At 43.1% G+C, this 22,416-nt stretch overlaps 1 protein-coding gene across 2 annotated transcripts in view; it reads left to right on the top strand.

Moving 5' to 3' along the window:
- Positions 1-22,416, top strand: part of MTUS2 (microtubule associated scaffold protein 2) — a 321,795-nt gene that overhangs the window by 275,432 nt on the left and 23,947 nt on the right. For both annotated transcript variants that reach the window (XR_009957320.1, XM_062567163.1), the window contains exons 9-10: positions 7,486-7,552; positions 18,022-18,236. Coding sequence is in view for 1 of the 2 variants with exons in the window: in XM_062567163.1 (XP_062423147.1) it covers positions 7,486-7,552; positions 18,022-18,236 (282 nt within the window). In the remaining variant the exon portion in view is untranslated. The remainder of the gene's footprint in view (positions 1-7,485; positions 7,553-18,021; positions 18,237-22,416) is intronic.

Below are 22,416 nucleotides of genomic sequence, written 5' to 3'. Positions count from 1 at the left end.
TCTCAGGGAAAACCGAGACTTGCTGTAGCACTCCAGTGTGTTTTGGGCTTTCGCTGCTAAGTTTCAAAATCGTTCCCTTTTGTCCTTTGCTTGCGTACATTCGTGCAATCATGTCGCTGGGTGTGCTCTGTTCTGGGCAAACGTTTGCCCAGCAGAGAAACCAGATGCCACTTTGGGGGAGGCTGGAGCAAGCTGGCGAGCGTTAGTTTGCAGAAAGGGGAGCCCGCTGTCTTCAGAGGGCGGCGAAAGCAGTAACTGCTCAGTTATTCTGCATCTATTGATCTGCCTGAGTCTGACGCTCCCGGCGGCGGCGAGTGACCCTCCCTTCTCCAGCAGGAGCCTGACATGCTGCTCCCTCGCTCCTCCTCCTCCACCTCCTGCTCCTGGATTCCTCAAGTTACTGAGAGAAATAAGGTAGCGGAGGGTATCGCAAACGAACCGTGACAGCTTGCAGTGCACACCCACCTTCCCCGGTGACATTCCCACTGCCTAGGACTCCCACCCTGCCATCCTGAATGAAGCTGGTTGCCTTTTCAGCAAGCCTGCCAGGATGGGCCAGTGCTGCTGCAAGCTTTATTACTGCCTTCAGTGCCTGGACAAGACGGTACTTTGCCTCTTTTTATCCTTCGGCGAAAGGGCAGAGAGATAGCCGTTGCAGTGATTAAATCTGGGCTCCTTCCTCTAGCTAATATAGGTAATGTGGGTGCAGCCTGGGGTGGTGGAGAGGGGAGTGATGTTCCTATTATTTATAGTGTGCTGAATTCTCATTCACCAGGAGCAAATCTAACCATTCCTTTCACACACACTGCAGTGCCTTACATAATTTTATCCTGCAGTCTAAATGTAAGAGTTGGATTTTTGTGAAACAATAAGGGACTACTGAGATGTTCTGTAGTAACAGCCAGCTTGATTTCTTCTTTTGTGTTTCATACATTTTTAATAACAGACTTGTGGAGCACAAGTTATAAAGGATCCCTGCATGGAGTTTTGAAGTTTGAAGAGAGATTTTTCAGGCTCTAACTATCCTAAGGTTTTACCTCTCTGTTGTTCCTCCTTCCTGAGGTATTGCAAATCTGATCTAGTAGTAAAACAAGGTGAAACCGCATGTTTTCTTATGTCATGTTGAATCTAAAAGAAGCAAATTCCCAGATACCAAAATGGGTCTTGTAACAAATGCCAGTGCAGAGGTAAGGACTGCAGCTACAGGTAGCTGGAGATGAGCATGTGGGAGAGAAATTGTATGACAGTTTCAACACATAACTTTTCATGCTATTCTTTTGGACATTTGCCTGGGTTTTAAGTACGGGCAGAAGAGGGAGAGAATGAACATATGCATTTAATTTTCGTAATAGAAAATATTTTGGCAGAAACACATGGTCATGCAGTATATTTCATTAGAGTTTGGCTTTTTAAAAGATTCGTATACTAGATCTAGTGAGAAGTTGACAGTGTCTCCCACTTACCTAATAATATGTTCAAATATAGCTTGAGGTATGCAGCTAACCAGGTTAAGGAAAATGTATGGCTTAATATAAAACTTGTTAAAATGCAGTCCCTGGAGGATATCTAGGTGATCGGTTCTACTTGTAAACTTTAACCTAAAGAGAGTTACAGGGGAGGATTATCTGCTATCCAGCATGACTGAAACAGCAGTGTTGAAACACTCCTTTTTGGAAGGAAGGCTATAGATCATTTTGAACATCAGCTGCAACGAGATTCAGCTATTGGTTCTACAAGTATCATCTGAAATATTCATTGGTGCAAGAGAACTCCCAATGAGTATGTTTTCCCTTCCAGAGCTAATATAAGGCCTTGCCCCAGGGAACGCTGAATAAAGCACAGCAGTGACTAAGCACCATTTGCAGGTCAATTTCTTTTTTAAAACATTTTGGAAGCCCTGGATACAGAAAAGCTCTTTTGAAAGAATAGATTCAATAATAAGTGCCACAGAGCATCTGTGCGCAGTGCGTATTTTTAGGAGATACTGTAGAGAACTGGGCAATGCTCATGGAAACACTGTACCTATGCCTGGAACCCAGAATATAACGTACTGCAAGTATGCTGATTGGCAGGGAGGAGAGATGTGTCAGCCAGGAAGGCAACACCAGGGTCCCGTATTTAATTCCTAGCTCCAGTTGACTTCCTATATTGATCTGGACAATTTTCTGACCCTCTCAGCCTCATCTGACCCATTTGTGAAGTCAACCTACTATTGTTTGCCTATGGTTGCCTATTGTATTGCCTAAATCTGAGGTTTAATTAATTAGTCTTTCTAATGAATTAATATCTCTTAGGTGGTTTGCAGTTCTCCAAGGAGAGGTACTCTAAGGTAAACTTGAGCTCTGCCTCCTCACCTCACAACTATTCCTGGTCCAAAGTAAAATCTTGACCTGTCTCCCTGATGATGTCTCCTTGAGGAAGTCTAGCTGTCAGCAGAAGCTCGAGTCTTCCCCTTTCCCCCAAGCCTTGCTTGCTGCTTCCCTTTTTAATTCATTTAGAAAACAGCAGCATCTTGTCCTTCCTCAGGCCTGTATTGCATGACATCTTTTACCAAGGTATTTTTCCAGGTCCTCACCCTTAGTTATATCGAATCCTGTCGTTTTTCTCTGAACCGCCTCACTAAATTATATTCCCTGTTACTTAACTGGATGAGTTCCTCCTTCCATCCCACCTCTCTGTCTACCCACCTGAGTACCTGCCAGTTTTCCTGGAGCTATTTGAATGTTGCACCAATACAAGTCATATCCCAGCCTGTCCTCAGGGATTTTTGATTTGAATCAGGAATGTGTAAGTGCTGTTTTTCAGTGACTATTTTACTTGCTGAAATATAGTCCATCATTGAGTCCTTTGTGGGAGAAGTATTGGGAGGTCTGTTTATAAAGCCAGTAATAAGAGGAAGAGTTGTTACTACCTCTTTTATTCAACAGAGTAGTAGTTTAACTACACAACAAACTTATCTTTCTGCCTATTCTATTTCTTTTTTCTGTTTGAGGAGATGGGAAATCATATTTCAGATACAAACCTTAACCATTGTGTTGTGTAGGACAGGCATAAGGAAGAAGGTTTCCTTCATCTCTGTCATGAGTACCATTTTATTTCATTAAAAGTAAAATTAGTTTGAAGTATGAAAAATACTTCAATATCAGAGTCATTTCTTGGGATGCAGTCAATGGAAGACCCTTCTCATAGGTCTTCCAAGCAATATTTAAATCCATCATTCATTAAAAATACCTGAAAAGGAAATGCAACATTCTGCTTTATACAAAATACACCATCTTAATTTCACATTTTGATAGGAAAAAGACTAATTCCAAATCCAGTCAAAGCAGTTTTTCTCTCTTGCATTTAACTACCACTCTGAAAAATTTGTACAATCTTCTTATAGTGTCTATGACCCCGTCACCCTCTGGAAAGAGCTGTGTCACTACTATGGCAGCTGATCCTTTTTAAACCTAAGTTGAATTTGGCCCTCAGTCAGTCTCAGTGGCTTCATTCCAGCTGGTGGCCTAACAAAGGGAGGCCAAAGCTCCTTTGAGATGTTGAACCTATTAGGCACAAAACTGTTGTGAGGCTCTTTCTGCCTCCCCAGTCTTCTATTTCAAATACTTTATTGTTATAAATAATAATGAAGATCGATTAGTTGAGTAGGATGTTAATTTTGTTTTTTACACTTTTGTTTTGGCAGACTTTTCCTTGTGTACTTGTGAATTTTCTAATTATTTTGATGTTTTGACATTCGACCTATATGAGTCTCAGCACTGGACTTGATAGCTTTACATTTTCTCGTCAGATCTGGTTTTGCTCTACCGTAATGTTTGGTTTACTAAGCACTGGCATTCCCAATTTCCTGACTGTACTTGTATTGAAATGCTGGTTATGTGTAGGATCACGCTGATGGTAACAAGGAGAGAGGCTCTTTCATATCCTATTAGTGTCATACTTACTCTGGTCCCAGGAATATGTGCAGTCCAAACCTGCAATGTTACACTGACAAAGCAGGTTATGGTAATAGGACATGTCAGGGATTTGAAAGTTCACTGCACATCCAGGAGACCGTGAGGCTGATATGATGATTAGCTGAAACTACACCTTGACGCTCTCTCATAAGAGGAAACCAAGGACAAATCTTTACAGCCATCAGGGAAAGGTTCTCAAATCAAGAACTCTGGATCAAGAGTGCCAGGAAGACTTAAGACACTGGATTTTTGTGGACTTGTTCTGAGAAACAACCCCCTGCAGAAGAGGGACTACTTCAAAACTTGGCACCAAGTGCAGTCCTCACAGATCTGACCTCCCAGGAAACCTGAACACAAGGCCCAGAAGAGCACTTAGGGAGCTCTGACTAAAATAAAATACAGTAGAAGAAATATTGGCAGGGAAGACATGTGACTGCAAAGGCATGTGAGCTGGGCCAGCTCCAGCTGCTTGAAGCAGCCCCAGAGGCTGTCCACAAGATGGGACATGCGTTATCCGAGATAACATAAATATCAAAAAGCAGGTGGTAATAATTCTTATGAGGCAGTACGTAATTACCTGGGGTTCAAAATTTTAACAAGATATTTTGTTGTTTTTAGGATGCCATTTTTTAACTTGGTTTTCATTTTCTTCATGCCAGTAGAATGACAACAATCTCATTGAGTTCTGCCTGTCTGTGGGTGTTGGTGATGATTTATACTGAGCTCCCTTGCTTTAAATAGATTTTGTTTCAAACAGTGGGAGCTGGTGAAATGAGTGGGTGCTTCCCATCTGTGAGCACCATATCCAGTATATCCCTGTGCAGATGCCTTCAAGGGTACCAATCCTGGCAATCTGTCTCGAGCACTTCCTAAAATGGCTCCACAGAGTTAATCAGACTGCATGGGCAGATGCAGTGGTACGCTCCAAAAAGGGAAACCTTGGCTGTAGTAAGACTGCTGTTTTGGGAGTCCCCATGAAGGACTCTTTTTTGTAACGTATCAACCTATTTTACACGGATCATTTTATTTTTTCATTTTTTTTTACTAGGAAAAAAAACAAAACCCCCCCCGAACTTCATGTTGTTCTGTGCTTAATGCATTCTGGTCAGGCCTAGGGACCCCGCAGCTGTATGCTAGTCGGCAGGGTTTGGGCTGTTTGGAGAAGCCCAGCTTTACATGCCCAGCTTCTTCTCCTGATGCAGTAAGAAAGCCAACGGCATGGCCTGGTTCTCCTCTGGCATCAGAGGCTCTCGGATCAGCTCAGCTAGTCCTTCAGTTTACAGCAAAATTTGTTAGAAAGCATATTCCTTGGAACTGGTGGAAATCATTCCAAAAGGACAATGCAGTACAGATTATTACTTCAGATTCCAGATGTTTTTAATTTCCTTGTATTATTAAAAATAAAGCAGTTCTGTAATACCTAATCAAAGAGATTATTAACTTTTTAATAAAACTACAAAGTTGCTATGATGGTTAGGGGGCACAGCAAAGACTCTGCATTTACCGTTCAAAGGTAGGCATCTATAGCCCAGAGGCAAAGGCAGTGAAAAGAGGAACGCTGAAATAAACGTGCGTTTCAGTCACCTGAGAAGTATCTATTCATTGTCTTAGAGAGAGAGAAAATTTAGAAATCTTTAGGAAAGTGTCATTACTGCATTACTGCATGGACTCAGCTTTTCTGACCCTGTACCCTGTAGCTGAAATGAGTAAATACCATGCTTCCCTTTACACAAACATGCAAAAATAAATAAATATATATATATAGAGAGAGAGTTTATATATATATGTGTGTGTGTGTGTGTGTGTGTGTGTGCGCACGTGCGTGTGTGTATAAAAACTAGTACTGCACAGTTCAAGGCTGCTATAGGGCATAGAATGGCATAGTTCAAGGGTCCGTTGTCCAAATGACCACAGGATCACCACTTGCCCAGCTGACACGTTGCTAAGAAAAATGGTATTACATGTGTGCAGTTCATATGGGCAGGGACTTTAAAAATAAACTAAGAGCACACACATACACAGAGATGCATATATTACCCTTTTTCGTTACATCCAAGGTAGTACAATCTCAAGGTGATAGTGTTGTGTCATGGGGAGAAACAGCAAGTGTCGGGGCAGAGCGTGCACCAGCAGAAAGCCAGTGGGAAGGAGATGCATTCTGTGAGTCAGCAAAGGAACTGGGAATACAATGGGAGGTCTTCTGTTCATTTTATTATGCCATTCTGTCCTTCAAAAAAGGATTTTTTTTCTAATTTTTTTTTTGCTTTGCTATATTTTTCATTCCTCAGAGATGAAAATTAAATAAAGGAAAAATAAACAAAACCATTAGTCTCTGTAATCATTTTTTTTTTTGACATTCATTTTGTTAAGACAGAACTAATTTGCTATCCCATCTACCAGCTATCCTGCTGCAGAACTAATCCTTTCTGTGCCCTAGATTTTTATTAGCCTTGCTTGCTTATTACTGAAAGATTTACTTTCTAGGATTCCTTTTAATTCCATTTGCTACTACACTGCCTTTTCTCTTGAAAATGATTTTTCTGTAGCATCATTTAAAGATTCTGTGTCTTTTGTAACTGGAAGCATATTTATAGTAGCCTGGTCTACTTTTCCTAATCATTGGTGACCCAGTGCAGGCCCAGCAGGATACCTTCCTTTTTGTCTTCTTCCTAATGTGATTCAGGATACATTCCAGTTTAAAATGGTTTTATGCTTGTAGCATTTGTACTGGAACTTACTGAACTAAACCAAACTCCTATATATTTCCCCAAGTCTTTAATTTTTCAGTTTGCTCAGTGTTTATGAAATACCTGCTGTCAAAGTCCTTGCATTTTAGTAATGACACTTTAGTATTGTTAACATAAATATGCTTTATTTTTCCTTTGTTCAGTTCATCTGTTTTAATTCCTTAAGTATTTTATGTTTCTTTTGAGAGAGTTGAAAGAAGGGAGCTCTTGTCCTTTACAGACAAATTAGAATACCAGAATAAATGTCGAAATATAGGCAGAAGCATCAGACCATCGGTGGTGTCTATATCGGTAGAGTAGGCCCACCACATAGAGAATGGTGTAAGTACAGTAACCTACACTGTCCTGCTTGAATGTGTGAGTACCTCACTATCTTTAGAGGTGGTTAAATGCAGACAAATGCACAGATGAAACTATTTTAACAGAATTAATAATACTACATGCAGTTCTCCCGTAAATGGTGCGCAGACTGAACACAAAATGATGCAGAAATACAAATGTCTTTTTAGACATGTGAGAGTAGCAGTGTATTCTGTGCTGTCCTGTGCATGTGGGTTTGTGTATCTGCATCCATACAGATATTTGTTGCCAGTGAGTGCTGGCTCCTAAACTTGATTTGAAAATTGAATGAGTTCATTATAATTCCCTTTCCCTCCTCCTCCCAAAAATAAAAACGATCTGAGCAATCAATCTAATCTGCTTTACCAAATGAACATGTGAAAGTGCTTTTCTGGGATAAACCTGGGCACTATACATATTTCTCTCTCTTTTTCTCTAAACAGAATGAAAGTGCCCTTGTGAAAGAAAAGGAGTTGTCAGTGGAGCTTGCAAACATCAGGGATGAAGTGGGTAAGTAGCACAAGCCAAGCAACAACAAAAGTGCTCTCTCCTCTTATCCAGAAGCCACTATTCCCTGTGATGTGATCCTGGGGCATCCACATCGACATAAAGTATCTTCAGAAGCGTGGTGGCAAGGAGGGTTGTGGCCTTGCAGGGAACAATAATTTTCCCTCTTTGCTGTTGCGGAGACAAGTTTGTCCCCGTACACAGTAGAACTAATTGTGCATCATCTTTACTAGACGAATTTTTCTGCATACCTCTGTAGCCTCTGTTCTCAAAGACCATCCACACGTGCTGCTACCACTAAGGAGAAAACAGTTGGACAAGCAGTAGGCATTTTACAGTGCCCTAGGAGCACAGCACTTATGTGCTTGCTCACGTGTTTTACAGCTCAGCTACAAAATGACAGACCCCAAGATCAAAACAGGCTTATTAGTATCTCTGAAGGCTTTATTTATCTCAGGGCAAACAGATGGTGAGCAAGAGGGAGGAAGGGCCCTGGTTGGTGGACTAGGTGCACCTCCCAGCTTTGCCTACATGGGGGACCCCAGGCACAGGGTCCCATGTGTTGTGCCATGGGGCAGGAAGGAGACTGGGCCAGCTTGGGTCAGGCCCTGTGCCCATGCAGAACACGAATACTGCCCCGGGGAGAGTCGGGGGGCACAGGGGCCTGCAGGGGCTGGCGGTGGTGGTTGGGGGACTGAAAGCCTGCGTGGCTTGTGTATGCCAGAGCTAATGGGTGGCAGTGAGACCTAGGGTATCAATCACACTTCATAGCAAGATCATGTATTAACCCTCCCTGTGACAGACCCTTTTGGGGGAGTTGTGCCCATTTCCAAAAGGATGCTGCAACAGCAGCAAAACAGCATTTCCAGTTACTCTCAGGTGTCTATCTTCATCCACGCTCTGCATTTGCACCATGCTTAAAGAGGGGCTGCTGTGGCTGATGCATTCCCTAGGCAGGGCACATCTGAAGATCTCTTCTCTCCCTCGAATACTCATTCCTTATCTGCAAGGCCTACCTATTTCTAGCAGGCTGGATTGCTTATTTTCTCCAGCGGGTGTACAGCTGGGAGCAGAGGGCTTATCTGCTCTGGTGTATTTACAAGCAGTGGTGACATGTGAAGGAAAGAGCAGTGCAGTGCCGAAGACTGTGAGCTCTGCCGCCACTTGCACCGGTTTGTACAGCTGAAATGAGTACAGAGCAGTGGAGCTTTTGCTAGAGAACTTTACCACTGGTATAATTTACTGCCCATTTTGGGTCACACACAGAGCAGCATGTTCAGTAACATGAAATCAAGTTCTCCATGCACCCCCTGCCCTTTCTGTTGCAGTCTACCTTGCATGTCTTCATTCCAGACACACAGGTAGAAGGACTCCTGTTACGGCTTTTGTAGTAGCAGCCCCCAAAAGTCACGTGCAAAGCAGCTTACAAGACCAATCCTGACCTCTCGGTATCATATCTGTGGCAAATGGCTGAGCTCTGACCCTGCAGGCTTTGCCAACTGGCTCTTGTCACTGAGTAGAGGGCCCAGTGCCTGGGGGAGTGCTGCAGGCTTGTGCAGCCCCTCTGCAGCGCCCTGTCTTTGATGGCCTTAGGGAGCACCGGGCAGCATAGCAGCTGCAAGGCTGAGAACCAGAGCCCTTGAGGGGTCCTCTCCTAGCGCTTGGGGGTGCTGTTCGGAGACCTTCTTTCCGTTCCGGTGTGTTTCATTCAGTGCAGCTATGCACAGGTATTACTGTTGCTCACTGGTTGTTTTTATAAAATTTGTATGTATTTTAAGCAAACAGAAAACCTATGCAGAGTCAGTCCAGGGGAGGCCTGAGGCAATATCATGGAACTCATACTTTCACATTTTTTTCTTTATTAAAAATACTTGCAGGAAAATTTTGGGGGGGTTGTTTTTTTTGTGGGGGGTGTGTTTAAAAGAAATATTAGCAGAATATTCTCTAGTTATAGACAAAAAGATGAATATAAACAGGTAGTGCAGTCTGGTAGGATGACAAAAAATTTGTCAGCAGGCTTCTTTCTGATATATATCAGAAATATTTCTGCCCAGAACAGTTGTGGAGTCTCCATCCTTGGAGATATTCAAGAGTGATCTGGACACAATCCTGGGCAATGTACCCTAGGTGTTGCTTTTTGTCCTGCCTCTGGGCATCACTGAAAAGAGTCCAGCCCTATCCTCTTGACACCCTCCCTTAAGGTATTTGTAGACATTGATAAGATACCCTCTCAGTCTTCTCTTCTCCAGGCTAAAGAGCAGCTTTTCCTCATATGAGAGATGCTCCAGTCCCCTAATCATCTTTGTAGCCCTACACTGGACTCTGTCCTGTAGCTTCATGTCTCTCTTGTCCTGGGGAGCCCAGAACTGGACCCACCACTCCAGATGAGGCATCATGAGGGCTGAGTAGAAGGGCAGGATCACCTCCCTCAACCTGCTGACAACACTCTTCCTAATGCAGCCCAGGAGACCATTGGCCTTCCTGGCCACAAGAGCACACTGATGGCTCATGGTCAGCTTGTCCACTGGGACTCCCAGGTCCTTCTCTGCATAGATGCTTTCCAGGTCAGCCCCCAGCCTGTACTGGTGCATGGGGTTATTCCTCCCTACGTGCAAGGACTTGCCCTTGTTGAACCTCCTGAGGTTCCTCTCCACCCAACTCTCCAGCCTGTCCAGGTCTCTCTGAATGGCAGCACAGCTCTCAGGTGTATCAGCCACTCCTCCCAGCTTGGTATCATCAGCAAACTTGCTGAGGCATTCTGTTATGAGAGACAGTGTCAAAAGCCTTGCTGAAGTCAAGGTACACAACATCCACTGCTCTCCTCTCATCTACCCAGCCAGTCATGCCATCAGAGAAGGCTATCAAATTGGTTAAGATGATTTCCCCTTGGTGAATCCATGCTGACTACTCGTGATCACCTTTTCCTCCATATGCTTAGAGATGACATCCAGAATGAGTTGTTCCATCGCCTCTCCAGGGATGGAGGTGAAGCTGACAGGCCTATAGTTGCCTGGGTCCTCCTTCTTGCCCTTTTTGAAGACTGGAGTGACATTAGCTTTCTTCCAGTCCTCAGACACCTCTCTTGTTCTCCATGACTTTTCTAATGTGATGGAGGGTAGCCTAGCAGTAACATCCACCAGCTCCCTCAGTACTCATGGCTGCATCCCATCAGGGCCCATGGATCTGCAGGTGTCAAGTTTGCTTAAAAGATCTCTAACCTGATCCTTCTGATCAAAGGAAAGTCTTTCTTTATCCAGACTTTGTTTCTTGTCTCTAGGCTCTGGGATTCCTGAGGGTTTCCCTTAGCAGTGAAGAAAGAAGCAAAGGCAGCATTCAGTAACTTTGCCTCTCTGTATCCTTTGTCACCAGGGCCTCCACCCCATTCAGCAGCAGACCCACATTTCCCCTAGTCCTCCTTTTGCTGCTGATGTATTTGAAGAAGCCCTTCTTGTTGTCCTTGACATTCCTTGACAGATTTAATTCCAAATGGGTCTTACCCTTCCTTGTCACGTCCCTGCCTAACCCGACAGCATTCCTACATTCCTCCCAAGTGGCCTGTCCCTTTTTCCACATTCTGTGTACTTTCTTCTTCTGCTTGAGTTTTGCCAGGAGCTTCTCACTCATCCATGCAGATGCAAATCCCCTTTGCTGGACTTCTTACTCATAGGGATGCTTCATACTCAAGCTCTTGAGCTTGAAGGAAGTGATGTTTGAATATTAACCATCTCATGGACCCCCCTCTCTTGGACCTCCCTCCTTCCTTCTAGGATTCTAACCGCTAGGATTGCTCCAAGTGTATTCCTGAAGAGGCCAAAGTTTGCTCTCCTGAAGTGCAGGATTGCAATCCTACTTACTGCCCTGCTTTCTCCACACAGGAAAAGCAGTTTCTTGCAAAGTTTCTTTTGATAGAAAATATAAAATTAAGTTTTGTGCAACAACCAGCGTTTTAAATCTCTGAGCAAGGTGAAATGGCAGATGTGAAGTGCATGACCGTGGTTCTTGTCAGTGAGGGTCTTTGCTGTCTCTAAAGCAATGATGCAAAGCCAGGACTGTGGGTGCTCAAGGAGATGTGTAACCCATCTGTGCAATGGGAGGGTTATTTTAGTGTCATTATCAGACAGATGTATGTTGTATAGTAATGTATATATTCTACCAAGTTTTATACAAAAATAGAATGAAAAAATCTTGTATTTGACAACAGCAATTAAAGATAAAAAATCAGGAAAAATATACAGAGCTTAACAATTCTTATTTATTTTGATGAAAATCAAGTTGTAGTTCTGACTTGTCTCAGTCACTTTGAAAATTAGTTTCTCATTAATTTAAAATTAACCAGTCCAGTTAAACAGCATGGGCGTTGGTTAGAAATTCCTGATTTCTCACGTGTAAATTCACTGTGTTAGACTTTCACTGATACAAATGCCTGGATGAATCAGTAAAACAAGGCTGAACTAGCTGGGGCTGATACAGGTATTTGGTCCAACGTTCAGGTGTTTAGACAATAGCTCTAATTCAGAATTATGATTTAGGGACTGAATGTGTCTAGTGTTGGAAGCATGTAGCTTTCCTTTACTTCAACAGAAACTAACTGCAGGATTCCTGGATACAAAGCAATAAAGCAGTTATGTATAATCCACTGATCAGAAGTTGGAATGTATTTTTAAAGAAATCTGTTTGGGAAATAAATCACTGCTAAAGCAATGTCAGTGATGAAGCTTGTGTGTGAAGATCCATCTCACATGACTTCAGGTAGCTTAGAGTTGGATATCTGGTCTGTGCTGGACCTCTTGGCTCCCCATCTAGTCAGTGAAGAGAGCAACATGAGTTGAGGGTGGCACAGATAGGGTGAGTAGATGTCCAGCAGTGTTGGTCTGATCATATTCAGAGACTGCTCTCCCAATGGACTATGAGTGGAATCAGATTGCTAGTTTAGAAGATAAGAATGTCCTGACTAAGACTTTAAATGTCCACATGTGAGCTGGGTGTCAAAGCTCCCGTTTCAGGCAACAGAGATTTAGGTCAGAGTTCAGTTACCTAAACATAGGTGCCTAGTGCCACTGGGGACACCCCAGGGAACCTGAGCCATCCACACACGGCTGGCAGGCGAAACACATGCAGTGGAGACCCACACCCTCTGGAGCCAGGCAGGGTCACCTCAGATAACCTGGACTACCTTTATTTGGACAACTGACTCACAGCCTGTGAAGTCTACAGCACTGTGCAGTTCACGCTAGCGTGTTCAGCTGCATTTGGTCAGCAGGGCCTCCCACTGGCCGCTTTTCCACTGCCTATGCTGGGCTTGGAGGCACCTCTGCAATGCTGGTTTATGTGGTGTCTGAATCTATACTTGAATCTCACCCAGAGGGTTTGATTTAGTTGCCAGCACATAGTGGCATGAGGGAAACCTTTTTCCAAAACGTCTATAGGAGAGTTAAAAATATACCAGGAAACCATGAGAAGCACATATCTGTGTGCAGTGGCAGCCTCAAAGCATACCCTAGCACGTCTCAAATCGCACTAGTCACCAGTCCACAGGCAACCATCCATCAGGTTGCTAACCAACCATCCACAGGGCTATCCATCCTCTCACCTAAAACTAGGTGGAGTGAAACCTGCCTGTTTCGGGAAGGCGCCTGTGAGTGAAGGCAAATGAACTACTGCTCCTCAGCTGAGTAGCAGGAACACACTGCATGTGTACCCCTAGCACAGCTGTGAAGTAACACACCTCAGCTGAAACCAGCACGCAGTGGAATTGGAGAGTGCTTCTTCCTTCCCAACCCTGAGGAGGAATGTGTGCTGCGCAGCTCTATAAATGCTGAGGGAATTGTTATTTTATAAAATAAGACTTGCTCGTATATTTTGCCAGAAATACCAAGGATAGTAAAAACATTACAAGCAATCATTTTACACTGAAGATGCCCATTTTTATTAATTGTAAATATACACACTTTTCTGTTGCAACACTAATATTACTGCAATAAAGAGGGATCCAGTGCTGGCAGGTTTTGAGCACCTTCTGTTTTCCATTAAATTAGTGGAAATTAAAAGTCAAAATCATCCATTCCTTTGTCAGTGACGTGAACCGGGTAGAGAGGAGGTATGGAGATGCAAAAATACCTAGATAAATGGAAGGCAATCAGATACTGAGTTTAGTATTTAGACTATCTGAATCAACAAAAGTTTGAAAGCTTGTGTGTCAGCTTCTTCTGGATATGCCTTTCAGCTGGCACAGTCCTTCATTTAATGAAAACCTTGTCCCGGTAAGGAGAGACTTAACCTGAACAAGTGCTCTATGATGTGTCTGTGAATCTATGGCTGGTGGTCAGAAATAAGAGCAGAGGCTGCACAGTTCATGATCATTTTCAAACAAGGAGTCCATTTCTCATGTCAGAAGCGGGTGATCCACGTAACAGCCGACAGTGACACTTGTCCCCAGCTCCCATAAGAGTAACTACACTGAGGATAAAATATCAGGGCCCACAAAGCTGGGCTGAGGCTGGTTTCGTGCAGGAGGGTCAATCCATTAGTGACATTTCACTTTCCCTCACCTTCTCAACCTGGCTTGAAATGGGTTTGATCATGTCTGATGCACAGTCATTCAGAGGTCTCTCAGACCGGGAAGTCAGGGCAGCTCAAAGCTGGGGGAGTAGGGATGCAGTGTCAGCCACTCTCATTTAACCTTGTGCAGGCTGTCATGGCAGGAAATACCATCTTATGTCAGAGTTATTTCCAGTGTACAAGCAGCAACGGAGATATCTACAGAAAAAGAAAAAAAAATAAATAAAAGCCCATCTTAACTCTGTTCAATAGCAGTTGATAGCAGTTATGCTTTGTTTCCCCATAACTGGCTATGGAAACCTGTAGTTGCTGCTAAGTTTTTACTGGTGTTTTGCATTCCTTTTGGGCTTTCAGTGACTGTCATGTCCCACCTGCCTTCCTGTGTACCTGCACTACATGCTCTATATGTTTTCAGGCTCTGAACATTAAAAAGAAACATGCAACCGTCTCCAGTGCAGGGGTTTGGGGCTGTGTTTAGATGACCAAGAAAGGTACCCAGTATGGACACAGGGGTCTGCTGTGGTCTCAGTATTTGGGGAAACACTGAACCATTCAGAGCCCTCATACCCCTAGGACTGCCAGACCTGTGCTCCTGGCTGAGCCAGCAGGCACATCACTGCAGCTAGGTGATCTCACCTCCCAGCTGAGATATGGCCCATGTTCTTAATGAGTGAGGAAAGTAACTTTGCTAAATAAGTGTCTGATCCAACATATGAGAGTCTCAGACAGCTCTGAGTGATGACTAGCAAGCTCATTCATTGCTAGAAAAAGTGAGGATGAGATAGTAAGATACAGTATATAAGCTTGAAAATGTTGAATGTTCCCTGTTCTACTCCTCCTTCACTTCACACACTTTTGTGCAGGCCACCATGAAACTCCTCTATATGAATGTAAAATGTTTTATATTTTATTTTACCTAACCTGGAGCTAATCTGTCTACTTACCTAGTTTACTTAAGCTCCATCTGTAGTATGTAATGCCACTGCCTAATAGGTCAGATTCTAACTTGTTATAAATCAACAGCTCTATTAATCTCTTCCAGCTGAGAGTCTAGCACATTTTATCCATATTTTTGTGCAGCAGCTGTTGCAAGAATAACTAAATTTTGGTCTTATGCCATTTACTCCATGTCAATATTGCATTTATATAACTTTTTTTAGTAATTGTTTTTTGGCACAAGAGAAACTCAGTGTTACAGTATCCACATCAGCAAAATTCAGTGTTTAACAGGAAAATTCAGTGTCTTCTAGCAAAGTTAACAATTATTCTGTTCAGTTCTCTGCAGTCAGGGCTCTGCTGGAAGCAATTTAGTCTGATTCAGCAGAACCACCTGCTGAAGCCACAGCTGGTTAAAAACTGGCTCCAGCAAGACAGACTCTCCAGAGCGTTACCTGCTTGTAAAGGGGGTGATGGAACCACAGACCTTGTATGTGGCTGCATAGGTGTCTCCTCCTGCTGTTCCTGTCCCAGTAGACTCAGATGCAACGTCCCACCTCCTGTCTAAGGAGAGATTCAGTTTCCTCCCCACCTCAATCCTTGGCTTCATTTCCCTGGGTCTAGGAGACAGTGGTTGGGAGCTGATTAGAAGTGTTTTGTATTCAGCACAGGGCAAATGTCCTGGGCAGTGGCCTCATTATCTGCCTCCATTAGTGGTTTGGGGTATGTGAGGAATACAGTTCCCTTGCCTTCCTCTTCCTTTCTCTGTACACCTGCGCTTGGGTTGATTTGAAAGATTTGAATACTTTTATGTTCCAGGTTATGGATGTTTGTGTTTCAGACTGACTTTCTTTTAGTTAGAACATGTCATTTCATTGCCCAGCTCTGTGTGTTGGGTAATCTCACTGGAGAGGTTGTAGATGGACAGGTTGCATTACAGCTCTAGTTTAAAGCCTGAGTAAGTTTCAATTCTACTGAAACCAGAGCTACAAGCTTTATGCCCAGTGCTCCAGCTCTGCCATGGCTTTACATGGCAAGGGAAACCGTGCAGGACATGGTGCTTACAATCACTCAATAGCCAAAACAGAAGAGAGAGTTTAGCCCTAGAATGCAAATCACCAAGAGAAAAGAAATTTCTGCTAATGACCATATAAATTCCAGGGGGTCCCATTCAGGTACAAGGCAGGTGGGAAAGCTTTCCATGTGCTGTTGCTGTGGTTGCAGGCTCACTAGTCCAGCCTCACTTTCTCTCTTTCCATAAGGAGCGGAAACGGGCATGAAAGGGGCACTGAGTCCATTTTAATGTTTCAGAAAACATCCATGTTAGAGCAAGTCTGCGTTAGATATCTGTCCAGACATACTGAAGAAGTCTGGATATTGCTATCCAATAGATGTGCAAGCATAGAGCTTGAAACAAAATGAGAAATAGCCTTGTGAGTGAAGGGAGGGTTAGTTTGGGTGCCTAAGCTACCTGGTGTGGATACACCTAACATGAAATGAGATCACAGTGGTAGGTAACTTCTGTGACAAATTGATACTATTCTGAAAAAAAAATAAATTCAGTCTGATGATACAGAACAAGGAGTCAGGAAAGCACATTTTTTCCACATGCAATAAGCAAACATAACATGTCAGGCATAGGATGAATGTGCTTTTGAAATATTCAGGAGTTACTTACCCGGAGAAGCAGCTGCTTCCAGTTCTCTAATTTACATAATTGCACAGGTCTATGAGTGGCATGTGCAATTTGAAAGGCAAAGGAAAGATGAGTTATTGAGATAGACGGTAAATTCAAAAGTTTGGCATTTTTCTAAGCCTTCTATGAGTCTAAATCAGAAGGAAGATGTAACTGTGCCATTAAAAACACATCTCTTCTTTTTCCAATGTGTCATTCTGAATATAATTGTCATGATGATTTTAATGATTTCTTACCTGATATATCTTCAAAAACAAGCAAATTCAATCCCTAAGTGCAGTATGGTTGACTTTCCCAACTTGTATCAGACCTTCGATATCTGAATTGATTGCAGCAGTTTTTCAGCAAAGTAGAGGGATGAGGAGCTGTCTGTAAAACTGTAGTACTGAGACCCAGGAAATGATATAGGGTAGGAATCAAATAAGGTAACAGATTGAACATCATTGATGCAATAGAACTGTTGGAGTTGTAACTCCTAAAACAAATTCTAAACATACTTGTGAAGTTGATGACATAGTCACTGGGTTAGTTCACAGGAATAAAAAATTCACAGCTGCTGATTGCCTTCGGGATCAGCCTTTATTCTGAGTCCCTGAAGCACACAATATAGTGGTTTGAATGTAAAAATATTTTAAGCAAGTATGCATTGGTGGATTCAAGATATTCTCCTCTATGGAGCTGGTGCAAGAGTCTAATCTGTGGGGTGAGAAGCCTCTAATGGATGGAAAATGGATACATGAGGTTTATGCCCTTTTCCCAGTCAAGTGGCTGATCACATGTGATAGGATGCACCTCAAGAACCCATGTATCTTCTGCGTTTCTGGCATGTAACTGGAAGTGCTTGTATTGCCAAGGACCTGGCTTGAGAGAAGGAGATAATGAAAATCTTTTATCCCAGATGAAAAGCTTTGTGTCAAGTGACTGTTTCTAATACCCAAGACAAAGTAAAAGCTCTGAAGACTTGATTTGGGAATCCAAGACTGTGCTGATGAGGAGATGCCAGTCAGCCTGCAAGTCTATGGGCTTTCCTTTTTATTATTGTATTAAATCAGATCTCAGTTTTACGTGGGTTTTTACAGGACTCTGCCTGTGCCTCTGTTCAAACAAATATGTGTGCATTTGTTTGTGAGAATGAGAGAGAGCTGTTGAAGGCTGCAATTCGTAGAAGCCCCAGTATCCTAATTCATAGGAGTCCTGTGTGGTCCAGCTGCACAAAAGGAGCCAATACCACTGTTTGCTCCTAAAGAGTTCAGAGTCTGATGGACTGGTCTTGTCTCCACAGCCCTCAACACAGCGAGATGTGAAAAACTACAAAATGAGAAGGAGGAGCTGGAGAGGCGATTTGAGGAGGAGGTGACGAAGCTCCGCTGGCAGCAGCAGGAGGAGCTGCAGGCACTGGAGCTGCGGCTGCAGGCGCAGTACAGCGCCGAGATGGAGCGCTTGCAGGAGGAGCACAGGCTGCAGCTTGCACAAGCCAAGAGTCAGCATCAGGAGCAGGTCAGTCACGCACTGTTTGCTTGTGAAAAGCAATTCATGCAAGTATTGAGCAAATTCAGGCAATGAAATATGTTGACCGTCTCTAACATGAAGACTGCTAATAAACTGGTGACTGGAAGAATAACTTGCAGAACACCTTTACTGCATTTCCTCACTAGGATATCCAATATTAATTCTCCATTGTAACACAGTACATTACCATGTATTTGCTTTACATGTCCAAATGTTTTACCAATATCACAAATATTAAGGTAAGCTCTGCCCCCCAGCCTATCTACTTTAGTTAATTTGAATGAATTAAAGTGTTGCAGAAGAATATGCCCAACATAGGTAAGGCCACCATAACCCTGCCATCATTATTTCAAATGATAGTTAAAGGGAGGTAAGATGAAGTGATGGAGGACAATGTCACACACAGCATAAATATCAAGCAGATGATGCAGTCCAGGTTTTTGACTCCTGCTCCACTGTTCAGGCAATAAATATCTCTTAGATGTTATACACCTTGCTTTGCTTTTTCTAAGTAGGTAGGAATGGTCTTGCATATGACTATTTTAGTCTTATAGCTGGAATGAATCGCCTACAAGCACCGCTCACACAGTGGCAGAATGCCCCACTGTGGGTTATGGAAACAATCCCTGCAGCTGACCTTAATTCATGTTTCATATTGCGCTCAGTGAATAGCGGAGACTATTCTGATTTTTTCAGCAACAGCAAACCTTACCCAGGTTCAGCAACCAGGATTCAGGAAGGCTTTTCTTCATGATAATACCTGCTGTGTGCAGGTAGACTCTGCAGTCTGAACCATGAGGCCATGCCATGTCCCAGACTGGCTGCCTGGGCCCCAGCACAGCACCAGGATCAGCAGCTCATGAAACACGAGCTTAGCCAGCAGACCCCCGTTTGCCAGCGTCGTTCTGTCTGTGTGGGAGATCTTGCCAATCCCATTGCAGGTTGTAGGTGGAAGGTGAATTTTTCACCTTCTGAGGCAAAGTAAATCTGCAGCAAAATTCTGTAGTCAGGTGTGGTCTATGTGAGAGATTGATGAGTCCCAAGGTCAAGGAGAAGACTTATGTCTGAAGACTCTGTAGGCACTGGCTGTCTTCAATGTGCATTTTGAAACTGGAGCCTGAAGCAGGTCTGTGGGGTGCTCTGTGGTAGCTTTCTCACAACCCGCCTACCTCTTTCCTCACTCCTGCACTGGGCACACCATTTACCTGTTGCATAGAGGGTACAAACTGCAGGAAAACAGGCTAGCCTGCACTTTGTGCAAGGGAGAAAAAAAAGAAAAGAAAAAAAAAAAAAAGAAAGGAAAGCACCAAAATGGAGCACAGTTGTGACTGCAGCCCAGTATCTGTAAGGTCAAGGATTTGTAAAAAGGGAAATGATAGCCACTTATTGCCTGTACTTGCTGTTCTGTAAAACACACCTGAGATGGGAGTGCAAATGCAACCCTGTATGATGACAGTTTTATGTCACTTGTGTCCCAGCTGCCCAGTGTTAGATTTATCATGAAACGCCCTGGTATGCCAGGGCTGGGTGCAGCCACCACTCTCACTAGTGGACAGTCAGACAGATGGGTCGAATACATACTCAGCATCCCAACCTGTGACTCCTAACACAAACAGAAAGGAAATAGGAAAAATGCGTGGTAACAGCCAGTTAGCAGCTGTATTATCGGCTGTTCTGTAGGTTTCTCTCGGAAAGGAGCTGTTGGCAAAATCTCTGTCATCTCCTGCTCTCTAAACCCAAGTTATCTGCTCTCTTCTTGTTTATTTTCCATGTTGTCAATGAGCTCGTAATCTTTGACAGCTGATTCCGGTGAACATCTTTGTTAAGGGTGTTTCTCCTTCTTTCTCCTATGTGAGGTTTTGGGTTGATTCCTCTGTGGGGGAGTTTAAAGCACTCTCTCTGGATTTTATTCATTTTAATTGATATGCCTGTTAGCTATTATTGATTGTAGTCTTGTAAAGTGTGATAAAAAGGCTTTGTGTGCCTAGGCTCTTTTGTCCTGGACAAACTCCCCCCTCCTCTTTTTTTTTGTTTCTGCATTGATTTTTATGGATGCTTTAAAAGGTCCTTTAAAATTTTTGGTTCAAAGATTTTTGCATTCTAAGCAAGTTTTTTTTTTTTATCTTTCTTTTCTGTACAAACATAGAGTCTGTGCTGAGCCATGTCTTTTTATTCTCCTTTCAGTTTACAAAGGATGGTTTTCTTGCAAAGCCTCTTAAATTTCCTCCTTTGACTTCCAATTTGAAGGAGAAGTGGGTTCTCAAAAGTCCTGGGCTTTTGGTTTGTTGTTTATTTTCCTATGGCTATGTCAGTGTGTCAGTTTGTCTAAAAAAGACAGTAATTCTAGCTGTAAGACTTGCCTCCTTTGGCTCATCAGGCATTAGCATCTGTGCAGAAATTTGTTGCACAGATTAACTTCTTGCTGCGAGAGTTTATGGCTTACTCCTACTGCCCTTTAAAATGTTACTGCAGGCTCCCAGGACCACTCGGACGAATGATGCTTTGTTTTTTTCTCAGACTGATCAGTTGGGTTATATGGATCACAGTAGTAGTAATAAGTAATAATACTAACCTGACAATTAGTATATTTATTTATCTCATATTCTTATCCATTATGATTCTGTTAATTGCCACACAGAAACAGTGAACCAACTCTTTCTGTGTGACAGGCAGTTCTCGCTCCTTCCAGTCCTTTGGTTTGCTCCAGAACTCTTCAGTCCCATAATTAGTGAAGCTAATCAAACTCTTTCACTCTCCTGCTTAAAAACGGCTGCTGTGTCCCTAATTGCTTTGAGTTTAAGCCCATCTTTTCAAAGTCCATGTTTCCTTCAGCATCTCATGATGAGTTTTACTAACTTTTTCCTTCTGATTCATACTCTACTGTACAGTCATCTGGTGTCCAGTGTTATGCTTTTGTTGCAGGCGGTTGACATGAGGCAGACTGAAGCAAGGGAACAGCAGCTCTGCAGAGCTGCTCCCAGACTGGACGGGTTTCTGGTTGGAAGATCAACCACCCCTCACAGCCCTGTCCTTTCTGGATCTGGACCTAGCACTTAGAATCACAGGATCACTGAGGTTCAAGGGGACCTCTGGAGATCATCTCGTCCAACCACCACTGCTCAACCTCCCCACACACCCAGCAGGGCACAGCTCCTCCCTGGCAGCTCATAGCACCAGGCCTACCATCGCGTTAGGAGAGCAACATGTTTTTCCATCTGTGACTGTCTGAGGCGCACATTTTCCAGCAGGTTGGCCAGGACAGATATTTAATAGTGTCGCCCTGATATTGGTTTTGCAGGGTTTTTTGACAGAAGAGGTTGGAAGATCTTTTTGTCAAAACATGCTGCTTCAAAGAAGCTGAAAAAATTTGCCAAAAGAGACTAATTCAGTGAAGTTTTCAATATGGAGTTTCTGGAGCCTGGAGCTTCCCAATTTCTTCTATCTAAAAATCAATAGGAATTTTTCCAAAAACCTACTCTTTCTTGATGTAAAAATTAAGGCATTTTGACATAAGACACTTAATGGAAAGAAATTAAAAGTTTTGGAGTCTGTTCTAAAGCAGAACTGACACGGTTTTAATGGTAAGAAATGTAACTGTTCTTCTCCAAACACCTCTTACTTTATTTTGTAATGGGCTTTTTCCGAAAGAGTCCAGTATTTCCAAATGAACAGGAAGAGGTTCTGATTACCATATCACAGTACGGTTTCATTTTTTCCTATCTATGCCAGACTAGTGCATTGCAGCAGGGACACCAGACCCATGAACTTAGGAGCCCTTAGGCTGGACATGAGAAAGGCCTTCTCCATGAGCTTTCCATCTGCATCAGGGAAATTGTTCCTTGTACTCATGCAAGCAGAGATTAAATGGATTTTGCAAAATCCTTTTAACTGTGGATCTGCGTGTAATTCTGTATCCACACACCTAATTTGCAAGTTGGTCATGCCATACTCATGGTTTACAGTCATAATTTAATCTTTCACACTTTATGCTCTAGTCACCCTTCAGTTTCTTATCAAATAGCCACTGTTTCTTTGGATACACAGATGTCCCTTTGGAGGCTCAGATGCCTCTGAGGATAGGTATATTCTCAGCTCTTTCAGTGTAGCGAGGCATGATAGCCTATCTCATCACAAGCAGATGAGGTGTGGCGATACATCCCAATATTTC

Source organism: Rhea pennata, chromosome 1 (assembly GCF_028389875.1).
Source record: "Rhea pennata isolate bPtePen1 chromosome 1, bPtePen1.pri, whole genome shotgun sequence".
In the NCBI taxonomy this organism is placed as follows: Eukaryota; Metazoa; Chordata; class Aves; order Rheiformes; family Rheidae; genus Rhea; species Rhea pennata.
The sequence above is the reverse complement of the archived record's forward strand: the minus strand, read 5'-3'. Positions and strand labels throughout refer to the sequence as shown.